This window comes from Boleophthalmus pectinirostris, unplaced genomic scaffold (assembly GCF_026225935.1).
Source record: "Boleophthalmus pectinirostris isolate CB_2022bp ecotype Guang Dong unplaced genomic scaffold, ASM2622593v1 HiC_scaffold_14, whole genome shotgun sequence".
Taxonomy (NCBI): Eukaryota; Metazoa; Chordata; class Actinopteri; order Gobiiformes; family Gobiidae; genus Boleophthalmus; species Boleophthalmus pectinirostris.
This window is the reverse complement of record NW_026571047.1, coordinates 17401056-17414857: the sequence shown is the minus strand read 5'-3', so window position 1 is coordinate 17414857 and position 13802 is coordinate 17401056. Positions and strand designations below refer to the sequence as shown.

The 13802-nt window shown below is 37.5% G+C and overlaps 1 protein-coding gene across 1 annotated transcript in view; it reads left to right on the top strand.

Moving 5' to 3' along the window:
• The window catches only part of LOC110154359 (SRC kinase signaling inhibitor 1-like), a 105203-nt gene that overhangs the window by 41522 nt on the left and 49879 nt on the right, over positions 1–13802 (top strand). Inside the window, exon 3 of the mRNA XM_055150264.1 lies at positions 10483–10509. Within this exon, the coding sequence (XP_055006239.1) occupies positions 10483–10509 (27 nt within the window). The remainder of the gene's footprint in view (positions 1–10482; positions 10510–13802) is intronic.

The window sequence follows — 13802 nt, the reverse complement described above, 5'->3', positions numbered from 1 at the left end:
AAAATACACGTTTTCATTAGGGATGCACTGGTACAATATATCGGCTATATTGGAAATTTTGATGAAAATATCTGTCCCAAGATATTGGTTCAGTCAGTATTCCATTTTAGTCTAAATTGGTGTAATAAGATGATTTACTTGCCAATATTGGCCCAAAACACATTGTATTATTGAACTTGTATTTTTTCAAAGCTGTTCTGTAATAGCTATAAATGAATATAAATGATAAATAAATTATAAAACACATTTGGCTATGTTTCCCACATACCATTTGTGTTTAAAGGAAATAGATACAATTCTCTGCACTGATATCGATTTATTTCAGGTATTGGAACAGAAAAAGCTGTATCTGTGCATCGCTGGTTTTAACATTCTTTATGTTTGATATTTGCATCATAAAATAATATAAACTCAGAGGCAACAAAACCACAAAGCATCATTTGACACGTTGACTCATTCAACACATCTCACTGCACATGCGGCTAAGTGACATGTGTAACCTTTCTCAGCTTGAAGGCTTTTTACTTCAAAGCATCAGTAGCACATGATATGAGTATGAGAGTCATCGTGTACTCACTATTGGGGATGAACAAGTTTGGCAAAAAATATCAGTTCAATTTTTTCAGATCAGTAAGTTGAGCTGTAGCACTGGCGTTAACATTGAGAGAACACTGACATCAAAAGCTAAACTAATACAGCAATGACACATAATTAAGAACAAGTTTGATGTCAACTCTAAACTGCAGTGTTAACAGCTTTTAGAAAGAATAGGTCCCATGGTTACGGGCTATTTTGATCTCTACAGGACATTGCAATTACTAAATAATTGCCACTTCAAACTATTCAACTTACACAATGAAATCAAGCCTCCAGTTTGTCGAAGTTTTTGGTAGCACTTAATGTTTCTGTAACTAGATGGTATCCAGTACTCAGAATGTGACTATGAGATGAGAATATAATCATCAAAACGTGATAGAAATGTAAAAATGCCAGTTAAGTCTTTGGTCTTCCTTTTGAAGTGCCATCAATCACTGAGCTCTGTCTGTGATACCTGCAGCAGATGGTCAGAGCCACACAGCCTGCTCCTCCGTGCGCTTTGGAGCTGCTTCTTCACTCTCAAACACAACCTTTTCATGTTATTTTAATGTCAGTTTAAATAAATGTCAGAAGTTAGTGTTAATTGTAGGAGTGTGCCAAAATATCAATATATCTTCTATATATCATATCATGCAAAATTGACGTGAGGTTTAAGCCATGTTATAATGCTGTTACCTCATCAAAAACATACCCGGAGTAGTGTTTTGTTTCATTCACACATGTTTGAGTAACCCTTTATTATTAGTCTGTCTACATCTCCAGAGCCCGAAATGCTCTGTTCTATCTTGTGATGTCATGTAGTGATAGTTTTCAAATTAACAGCTACCTTTTACCTTTTTATTCAGTAGAGATGGGCAATTCCAGAGCTAAAATCATGCTCCACTGTATAAACACAATGGAGCACTTCCTATATAACCACATGACATCACAAGGTGGAGCAGGGTGTTTCATGTTTTGAGAGAAGAACTCAGCCTAAATATGCAGGGTTTTTTTGTGTTAAACATATGCAATGAAACAAAATAAATCTTCAGGAAACAACATTGTAACGTGGATCAGAAAATAGTGTAATATAGGTCCTTTAAAAAGAGGAAGTAAACCTGGTTTTCTAATACAGGAGGCCTATTCATTGAGCCAAGTATCATGTAAGGTATTGAAGCATAAAAGATCCTGTAATTTCTAGCTCGAGTTCCAGAGTTACTTAGTTACTTTGATTCTGTCAAGGTAAAAAGGCAGAATATTCGGTCTAAATCCAATGTACGACTTGGAGGCAGAAGTTTGTGCAAAGATAATCAATTCAGAAATGCAGAGAGGCTGCCAGACTGGTTACACAACAGTGAGGGAGAAGTCAGGACAGCTTCAGCTATTTAATCTATAGCTGGACATTCACCATTAAAACATAACTTTTCAAAATTATCGATTTCATATGGCAGTGGTGAAATTCATTTCAGTCTCATTTAGCTCTATAGCAGTATGCATCGTGTCAATACTTACAAACTTCTGTCAAAGCTTTATTTATATTACAGAAGAAGTTCGGTTTATGCCGTTATCATTTGAATGCCCATAATGTAGTGTTGCTGCCGTGTGAAAACTTCAAACTCAATTTTAATACTAAGGAAAAGGTGATTACCGATACTGATTTCGGTACCACAGTGATAAGGAGTAAGAGGAGTAGCTCAGTTGGTAGAGCATTTCTCCACTGATCCAAAGATTTGAATCCTGCTCTTGACATAAACATCATTGGTTGAGCGGTCAGATCCACTGATTCACAGGTTGGCGGTGCAATTCCAGCTCCCACAGATGAATGCTATTGTGTCCTTGGGCAAGACACTTAACCCACCCAGTGACTGTGTACACTGATGTATAATGGGTGAGTGATTCCTTGATGAAAAGTGCTATATAAAATTATCTAGATATCTTTTTTCATTTATTTTGACAACCCTACCATGATATCACTGTGAGCAACTATACATATTAATCATCCCTATTTAAATCACTGTTTTTGCGCAGGGAACAGCAAGGATTCAAAATAATTAGAAGCAAGGACCTCATGTATTGACATAAAAATCACTGATGGTAAGAAAATTGCAATGCTTGTTTAGTTTTTTTTTTTTAATTACAAAAAAAATAGGCCACTGCTGATGTCTCCACATAGTCACTTTTACTTTGTGTCAAATTTATCACTGGTCCCTGTTGTATGCCATCTTCAGATTGGTGCAAACATTAACCCTAATTAGCCCATCCATCTCCTACAGAAAAAAGGTGGACCGCGACAGAGAGGGATGGGGCAAAACAGGTGGAGTCTGATGTCGTCATGGCAACCCGCCGTGCCCATATATGGCAGCCAAGTGATATCATATGGTTGGCAAATCCGTAGCATTGAGAGGAAAAAGAAAAAAAAAAGGCACATGCTGTTCCAAGTGAGAGACTGGAAGAAACAGGGGATTTCAAAGCTGCTGCGTTTTGTCGGACGAAGGAAGAAGTGATAGACAAGAGAGATAGAGAGAAGAGGAGAGAGAGAGAGATAGCAGGAAGAGGAGAAGGAGGAGGGGCAGGGGAGCTGTTGGAGATGCTAACTGCCTCCCAGGCGCTACTAGAGGCAGGCAGAAGCGCGCGGGGACTGTGTGGCTGATCCAGTGGGCTTGGGGTAAAGACACCGCAGTGAAGGCTAAAAAAAAAGAGAAAAAAAAATCAAAGATGGAAAGAGGGGAGGAGGAAGAGGGAGGCGTGCAGAGAGGCAGCGTGCACCAGGCGGCCGACGCGCTTGTTAAGTAGCCACGGTAACTCTCTCTAACCATGTCCTTGCATCCGTAGTTACTGTATCTGATGGTGAGATGTTCCGGTGTTTTCCTTTTCGGTGACATAAAAGCGGGAGCTTGTGGACGCTGCATGCTGTGGGTGTGAAGGAGTCTTTAGTGGTTTATGTGGTGAAGTCAGTCTCCCATCCGTCATGTTATATGTGGCTATGTGTGCAGGAACTGTCAGGTGATGTACAGGTGTGGTCCTGCCTGAGCACTGCATGGCTATCTATTCCTGTACGTATCAGGTTGCATGTCTGGGAGGAGGTTATGATGTATGCTAGTAGTAAATGGCTTCACATGGGATGGGGAGTAAGCCAGGGAGGTTATAAAAAAGAGGGTGGGTACAAAGATGGCTACTTGGCATGCGGGTCAGGCGTGAGTGTCTCTTGTCTCGTCCCCTTCGCGCTGTTTGCCTGTCTGTATGGCCGTGTATGGGCGCCGGGGGATTTCAGCTCGAGTGATTGAGAAATATTGCACCCGCTAGTCACTGAGTCATGGCTCAAAGGGGGCTGGTTGTAGCGGATATAGGAGGTTTTATGTTTCCAAAAATGTCAGGTGGTTTCGACATTACATCAATAGTCAGTGTCTATAGTTTTGCTTTGGCAGTGCTGATAAATGTCAAATAACTATGAAAGAGTATTAAACTGTTAAATCATTTAGTTCATTCATTTTATGCCATTCACTCATACTTGTTTAGTGATGAAATGATCACTGTAGCACTATGCATGAGGTCAGTATTTACATACTGGAGTTTCATCCTCAGCCAAAGCTTAATTTTATATTCCAGAAAAAAAATTTTGTCTATTGGATTGGAAGTTCAGTTGTCACAATACTGAAATTTCAAACTCGATGTTTATACTAAAGAAAAGGTTTGATACTTGATACTGCAAGGATAATTGATAAGAATGTCATTTCCGATTGCCCGGGTGTTTTATCCGTACATTTATTCTGGTGTAGAGTCTAGAAGCCACGTCATTGTTCATACGTCATTCACACATTATATTTGCTTGTTCCTATTTAAAGGTGCACTAAGTAACATTTTGAAGGGGGTCAGCCACCTGCCCATCTACGTGGTGATATTATTGGTTTGCTTGGATGGACAAGCAGGTGATGGATCAGGCTACGTTACAGTATTTTGTATGTGATTAAACATCTTAAATTTTATAATGAATGAATGGATGAATGAACAGCTCCATGGAAACAAGCAGGTGGTAGACTCCCATTAGAAAAGTTCCAAAATACAGCTGTAAGAATATAAAGACACAAGTAAGAACTGTCTGCAGAGTGAAATATTTTGAAGGTTCCTGGGTGCTTGTTTTGCCCTGTTAATCCACCTAGAAAGGGTGCGAAAAATAAACTTCTATTTTCCAGTTGTCAAGCTGTAATTATGAAGCCACGGCGTGAAAGTGCTCCCAAATTGGAGCGCGATCAGAACAAGGACGTGAGGTGGTTAACTCCAAGGAATTATCTGTGACAGAATTATTATCTTGTTTTTGTACTGGTAAGTTATGGAGGCATCAGGGCAAGACAATCACACATTTGGAGGTAACTAGAGCATCACAAACCAATGCGCTGTTCAAATAAAATATCACTTTATTAGATGTGTTTTTGTTGTAAGGTAGACATGTTTACAGCTCAATAAACTTTCACATTTTCATTACCTTCTCTACAGACCCTTTAAAATCCTCATCAGAATGTTCAAAATTCTGGAGTCGAGGCAAAGTGTAAAAGACATAATAGATTTTTAATGATTGACAGGTTAAATGATCTAAATCTAAACAACCATTTTGAATTTCCAAGGTACAGGTATCAGTTAATTTGCTTCTCTGTTAAGGAGAATTTAAAAAAAAAAACAGTTTTCTAGCCTCAAAATTGTATCTAAGCTTCACAAAAAGTATAATTTATGATGAAATGTGCAAATAAAGTGACTAATTGTGGTGGGCTCAAGTTTTCTGTAAGGATTTGTCCTGTAAAGTCTAAAAATTTAGATTTTTCCTTTGTCAAAAATGCACAGTGTCTATCATAATCTCATAATCTTGTAAATGTTTTTAAACCTGGCTCTGACATGTATCTTTTACCAAAACCTTGATTTTTCATATTTTGTGATAGTCTGAGGTTAATTCCAGTATTCCCATTGAAATCACATTATGTTCCTCTTCACTTTGGCGTCCAACTGCCTTCATTCTGGTATTTAGATTGTTTTTGTTTCCGGATTTTTAAAGGGTCTGTACAGTGATTGGCTCTCGTGCTTTTGTCAGGGAATCATCATTTGCTCTGGTGTAGACTCCTCTGATGGTTGCCGGTTGTCTAGTCTAATTGTCGCCTAAGAGTAAACACAAAGTGCCTTGACAGTCATTTCACCTCATATTATATAAGATCAAACTAAAGCTGCACATACCGAGACCTACCTTGTACTCACTATGAAACACTGCTAAGTTTTATTACCCAAGGTCTTCTTACCGCTTAGTAAGTATTTGTTAGTAAGTTGTGCTACAAGCAAGGTTAAACACGATATTATTCTTTAGCTTCAAGAATGCTGATGAAATATATTACTGTTTTGCCTCATAAAATAACAAAACATATGTTGCAATGTGTGAAGCAACAAAATGAGTGTTCAAAATACATATCTGTGGAAGAGTCTTGCAATCGATCAATTCAAGATTTAGCCCAGCCTAAATGTGGACTCAGTGGGAGACATGTACTTGCAATGCTAAAAGATGCTAGTTGAAAGCCCTGCCAATATTAATGAAGCATTTTGCGCTTGTTGTTGGTTACTTGTGAAAAACAATGTCGGAAAAAAACTGAAACTGCTCTGCATCCCCATCCTCATATACTGTATATTTTTTATTTGACTAATCACGGACATGTCTTTTCAGTATCAGTTTCAATATAAGAATCAAACGAAATTGCCGTAGATTTTTTTGGCTTAAATTTTAACTTTCCGCTAATTAATTTCTCGACTCTCTGTGACCAGTCTGCTGTCTCGCATGCATCCTGCGACCAAAGCCCTTGGCCAAAATGAACAGAATCCAACCAAAATTTATAATCTTGCTCCTAATTGGATAGCCTCTAAACATCCTGTGTCATTTGTAATAATAACATGACCTAATCAAACTCTCAATATGAAAAGCACAGCATAAACCCTAACTATATTTGGTCTTTTCAGTACATTTAATAAGTTGACCATTTCCCATGCCCCGTGTGTAATTTAGTGTATCCATAACTGCAGTCCCCTCTCTCTTTCTCTCTCTGTGGATCTGGGTCAGAGCAGCCCACAGGCCTGTTGCTCTTTCATAGTCGGGATCGCTTCCTTTTTCCTTCCTCCTGCATTTCACAATTTCCAAAACTACCACACGCAAACACCAGAGCCCAGCAAATATTTGGGTGCATGCATCTCCCCGAACAGTTGGTAAATGGTAAATAGAGATACACCTACACCTCAGATTAATATTTAAGGGAATGACATTTCTACAACAGTTTTTCAGATGAGGCTGGACCTTAATCTCATAATAAAAAAAATAATAATACAGAAGTTGTCAATTTGATGCCAGTGTCAATGATTCATGCCTATTTTTCACCTTGCCTTCAACTGAGTATTTATAGTTGAAGATTGACAGAGTGCTAATAAAGTATGATATATTTAGTTTTTCTGACAAGGCAAGGCTGCTTAAAATGTATGTATGTATAAATGATTACATGTGCCAAATCTAACAGCAGCTTTGGTTGTGATATTGCATGGAAATTGGCACATCTGTAAAAGGGAAAAATGATGAAATTCTAAAGACGTCTGCGGAAATCAGAAGCAACGATGAATCCTATTTTGAAAAGAATGGCTCCACGATGTAGTAATTTGTGTTGTTTTAAAATTGCAGCCATCTGTTCTCATGAATTTAAATGTTAGACTGCTGTGGTTGATTGGCTGTTTGAGAGAAATACTGATGAACACTGAGTTGTGCACCAATTTGAGCTCTGTTTCAGTTTTAAGATATGAATGAATATAATAGATATTAGAATTTTGCCTACATTTGAATTATGTTTTGGGAAAAATGTCTTTCCTCGTGGTAATGAACCCATGATCGAAGTGCTATATTTTCTAAAACTATTAACAATTTCATCTTCTTTAACTGCCTCACACAAGCTCACTATAACATCCGTGGCCATAACGAGTGCCACACATGCTAAAAGAGCTCAGTGACATGATGAGAGATGGTCAGTTTTGCCTCAGAAATGAAAAGTGCTTTTGGAGATAAGATAAATTTCTGAAACTCCCTGTATTTATTCCAGCTAACTCACTGAAACTTTTACTAAGTATTTTTTTTATATTCACCCAATTAAACATTGGGTGTTAGTTAAACTGTATTGATTTTCCCATTTAATTGTTGCTCAGTGGAAAGTGTGGAACGTCATGACGAATACTTGAAACTTATAGGTGGAAGCGTTACAACAGCAGAACAAGCTGAGAATTTGTTAACTTGTTAAATCCACTTAAAAGAAACACGTAGACACCTTTCCCATCCACAAATGCACAAAGCACTTCCCTTTGCATGTTTTTCAAAAGCGAAATAATCAGTATTTCTCAGTATTTTCTAATAACCTGAAGTACATCTCTTAGCATTGTCTTGTCTGTTTTGGTTCGTTTGGGCTCTTCACCTTTGGCTTCCACACAAACCTCAAGTGCTGCTTTGTGATTGGTCGGAGCCGGTCCAGATTAATTCACAAACATTGAGAGAATTCAGCTTTTACTGGTTATGTGAACATGCAGTTTTGTAAGTTATTATTGGACACACATAAGGGCAACAAACCTGTGTCTTTGTAAATTGGCCCCCTCCCAAATGAAGTGAAATGTGCCTTAATCCAGTGTTTGTAAGTGTGATCCTGCTTTGGCCCGGAGCCTGTGCAAGTTCTGAGGAGGCCGCACGGAGGGAGCTGGCAGTGACTCTCATTTCTTTCCTTAGTTTGCACAAAGTCACTGTAAACATTTGATTAATAACACAGACGCAATTACAGGCAATTAAAGTCCTATTATGATGGCAGTGAAGGACAACGTAAATTCATCTGGCTATCGTGGAGATAATTAGCCCATCACGCTGCCACAGAGATAAATATGGAAAAAGACGTATCATTTGTGGTTTGTCGGCATGAGGTCTGATCTAATGTGGTCCATTTGAAAACATGATCAGTAATGTGCTAATGCTTTGAACTGGAGGCAACTGAGTCTGTGTCAGCAAGCATCCAATAGATTCACAAGATTGTTCTTCTTCTGTGAAAGTGCAGGTTTAAACGGACAATATTACGCTATTTTGTGATCTCTGTTATGTTGTTGCCTCATCAGAAACATACCCAAAGTTGTGTTTTGTTTCATTCACACATGCTAAACACTTAAACCCTGCAAATTTAGGTTGCGATCATCTCTCAAACTGAAAGCACTCTGTTTCACACACCTTCACTAGAAGCATTTCGATCATTTCAAATTGCCAGTCTCTACTGAACAAAAGGTCAAAAATGAGCTTTGGAGATGTAGACAGATTAATAATACAGTATTACTCAAACACATGTGAATGAAACATGTTTTTGATTGTTTGTTTTTGTTTATTACCTCCGCCAAGGAGGTTATGTTTTTGCCGGCGTTTGTCTGTTTGTTTGTTTGTTTGTTTGTTTGTCTGTTAGCAACATAACTCAAAAACTTATGGACCGATTTTGATGAAATTTTCAGGATTTGTTGGAAATGTGAAAAGGAAGAACTGAATTCATTTTGTGGGTGATCCGGAAGAAATCCTGGATTCTGGATCACTTTGAAATTTTAGTTAACATTGTGGTAAATGGGGCCAAAAATTTTGTTTCTCAATATCTCCGTTAATTATTGACCAAACCCCATGAAATTTGACCCAGGGATGGACAATGGGATCCTCTTTCATATTCCAAAGGCTGATCCGGATCTGATCCAGAAGACTGATTTTATCGCAATTTATATAAAAAATGGGGGTAGTCCTTGGTGGAGGTCTGTACTCTCTGAGTGCTTTTCTAGTGTTTTTGATTAGGTCAGAAACTTAAAAAAAAAAAAATCAAAAACATGCATGGCTTAAAGTTTAAAGTTGAACTGTGTAACATTTATGGTACAGGGTCTGCCACTTGCTTGTCTCCAGGGAGGCATCATCATTTTGGCTTGAATTTTCCACATAATGGGATTTAATTGATCTTGTGTTTATTCAATAGTGTGAAAAATCTGCATTCTTATGCTGAATAGACTTGCCTCTCCACAGATCTGACCTCGAACCTTTCATCACCTGTAGGTCTCTCAGTGCATCTTAGAGCATTAACTTGCACTGTATTTAATGCTATATTTTGTGTGTGTTTTTAGTTAAATATCTTTTCTTTTATTTTCATGTTCCAAGGCTTTTTGTGCGTGAAGGATAGCACCTTTTAACTAAACATTTGAGTTGTACAATTATCATTACATGAAATCACTATGTCTCAACTTCTGATTAAAGGTCCTATATTAAGGTCCTATATTACCCAGAATTGACACTTGTGAGTTTTAAGATGTGTTATAATCTTGTTACCTCCTCAACAACATACCCGGAGTTGTGTTTTTTTTCATTCATAAGTTTGAGCAATTGTTCATTATTAGGTGGAACTGGAGTGTTTCTGTTTGAGAGAAGAACTCAGCAACTCAGTTTGTGTTAAACATGTGTGAATGAAACAAATCACAACTCCAGGTATGTTTTTTATGAGGAAACAACCTTATAACATAGATCTGAAAATATGGGCCCTTTAAGATTTTGTTGAATAATGCAAATATTAAATTAAAAGTAGTTTTTTCTTTAGTATAAAATAGAAATTACCCCAGGCAGTTTTATGTGTGCCATGAGAAAGCCCACTGCAGTGTCACTTCACTTAGAGACCAGCTTCCCCCAGCTCTCCCACTTAGCTGTGTTTGCACCCAGCCATTCCTCTTGCTCCATTTGTTTTACTATGGCCAGAGTGTTATTTAGTGCAGCACATGACAAAAATGTCTAACGTTCAATCCCTTTCCTCTCCCTCTCTCTCCCCTCTGTCTCCTTTGCTCCTTTGTTTTTCCACCTCCCAGCAACAACCGAACTACTGGAGCTTCAAGGTGAGTGCCAAGATTTTTGTTTTCTGTTTGTGGGTTTGTCTCTCTCAATACAGCTCCTCTTTTCTTCAGTCTTTCTTTGCATGGTTGCCCGTTGTAATGGTCACATGTCCGTGCACGTTTTCAAGTTAAAATCTTTATAGCTGCTTTGGTTTTAATTGTGAGACTGACTGCGAGCTGGGTTTTCTTGGCAATGTTCAGTTGAGCTTAATCTTCCTCCACCTTTGGGACTCTTACTCACGGATATTATGTGATTAGGATCGAGAGGGTGGAGTGGAGTGATGGGGGTATCGGTGGCAAGGATACGCGATTCACGACTGAGAAATTCTATAGTTACGGCTAATTCGATAGTTATAACTGAAAGAGATTCACAAGCCTAAACTGTGTGTTATTACTCCATTCAGTATAGACTACTAGGGCCTGAAATTGGTGTGAGTACTTTGAATGCCGGTTTTGTGCAAAAGTAAAAGGATTTATTCAATTGAAACAGTCACATCGGCTTTGCAGACTTGTCAGATTTATAGACATTTAGGGGCATATAAGCAGTGGTGGAAGAAGTATTAAATTTTGTTACTTAAGTTAAAGGACAGATACCAGCGTGAAAAAAAAATGAAGGAAAAGTATTACATGAAAAATCTACTGAAGAAAAATTATTAAAGTACCTGTTTAAATATGTACTTGAAGAGTCAAAGTATTTAGTAGTATTTGGATGTCTTATTAGGCTTCATATTTTGATAAAGATTTGTGTTGAATTTTTTAGTAGAAACAACTGAATTCAATTCGACTGAATGTTTATTCCAGCTGTTTTTATTTGCAATGTATATTTGCGTTTGCTCAAACTATAAACATACTAAAAATAAAACTCTCAGCCTTTTCATCAGGTCTCAAACAGTAATTTAAAAAAATACTTTTTCTTTTCAGTTCAGTCCAAAAATGTAGTGGATTACAAAGTACAGATACCTGCTCTCAAAAGTAGTGAAGTAAGAGTAAAATGTATTCACTTTAAAACTTAACTTTTAACTTAAGTAAAGTACAGACACCAAAAAATTATACCATAGCAATTAACAATTTAAAACAAAATATTATATCTTTTGAAAGGAAAAATATTGTATGTAACAAGAAGCTGAGACCAATGAATACTGTATAGTACTGGAGACATTCAAACAAAGTCTTTATCTCTATCAATACAGATGTAAGTTCAATATAGCTTTTGTTAAAGGGCTTCTAGTTTTCTCTCTCTTCTCTTAACGTAATTGGCCTTGAACTGCCTTTTCCCACCCTGAATTAACAGGTGAAAAACACAGAGTACTTACACCTATGTCACCCTGGTACCTGGTAACTCTGACGTCTCTGTATGGCGTTTAGGATTGTGCCGCTTCACTGAAATTCTTGATTAGTCTGTGGTATGCTAATGTTTAAAGGGCCCATGTTACACTATTTTCTGATCCAAGTTATAATGTTTCCTCATCACAGACATACCTGGAGTTGTGTTTTGTTTCCATCACACAACACACAAACCCAAAATACGAGTTCTTCTCTCAAACTGAAAACACTTGGTTCCACATTTAAAATTCCCTACACCTTCACTAGAATCATTTGGATGACCTCAACCATCTTAGTCTCAACTAAACAAAATGTAAAACGTAGCTGTTAACTTAAAAACTACCGCTTCATGACATCACAAGGTGGAATAGAGCATTTTTAGCATTTGTCATATAGACAGACTAATAACTCAAACATTATAACATGGCTTAAAAGCTCACAAGAGTAAATTTTGCATAATACAGGACCTTTAAAATGTTCACAGCTTTGTTTAATGAATCTAATGAACATTTTGTGGATTCTTTGCAGAACATTTGATTTATGAAACCCTGAGTTAAATATCTAAGCTAATTTATTGTCACTATGTTTGATCACTTGAAAACTGTGAATATGATCATTTTTCTCATACTTTTTACTAAAACTGAACATGTGAAGGCTTATGCTTCCTCCAGATTGCCTTATCTAAATTCATACTTGTGCTCATAAATCTTAGCCTACACCTGGGATATGGAAATGTAAAGCTTAGCTACATCACCTGCTTCAGTAAGTTTGTGCCTGCATGTTTTTAATTTTATTCACCAGTAGATAGGTAGAAAAAAGCAGTATATCTACAAATACTGCAATACTTTTCTCTCTGTCCATGCATAGTGGTGTCAGAAGCCCTCAGTGCATCTAAATACATTATGTTTATTGAGCAGTCTTGTCTTTGATGAAGCCCTGGGGAAACTGTAGTTAAATGTATGCTAACCTAAGCACTTACAGCAGCTTAACCAGAAAATTGCTTAATATTCTACAATGAACCTTGCAGAAGCTTGTGCTGACAGTGAATAAAAATCAAGTATTTTTTTCTCTGCCACTGCTTTAAACATAATTCAATTTAAATATTCAGTCATCCCAAGTCAGTAGGGAATATGCAGCATCAGGGTGTTACAGACAGATCAGTTTGAGACAATTGATGCCTATTTTGCGCACACAAATGTGAAAACAAAGTATTTTAGTAAGCTTTAGATATTACTGAAACGTTGTCTACTGTTTTGGTGTTATTTCTATGTCCCCCAAGGCTCTGTCTGTTAATAAATTAGATTGAAATTGCATTGATATGATTTCATTACTAGGCTACATGTTTAGCAGTGATGAAGGTAAGATAGGATAATAGTTTTCCAATAAATGGGTGACAGATACAAATTCTGACCATAATTAGTATTTGGAGGTGACAGTAGCTCTTTTGGTAGTGTCCAGTGATCTGAAGGTTGGCGGTTTGAATCCCACTTTCCACATAAACATCAGGTTGAGCAGTCAGATCCACTGAACAACAGGTTTGCAGTGCGTATCCAGCTACCATTGTTGTGTCCTCAGGCAAGACACTTAACCCCCCTTGCATTGTCTGCATACTCTAGTGTACGACTGTGTGTGTGAATGGGTGAGTGGTCCCTTGAGGTAAAGCGCTTTTGAGTGCCTTGAAGGTGGAAAATCACTGTATATATTTACAAGGGGTCAGTCAAGTTAGCATTAGTAGATAGACTAATAATAATAAAGTGTTACATGTGTGAAGGAAACTAAACACAACTCCATGTTTCTGATGAGGAAACAACATTATAACATGGTTTAAAGCTCACAAGTGTCACTTCTGCTAAATATAGGACCTTTAATGTATTCGTAATGCTCCTTTTTCCTCATCGTTTTGTATACTGCATAATGCAGTGTGTAAACTAGAATCTGACACCAGCTTGCAGACTCTCAAACTCAATCCCCCA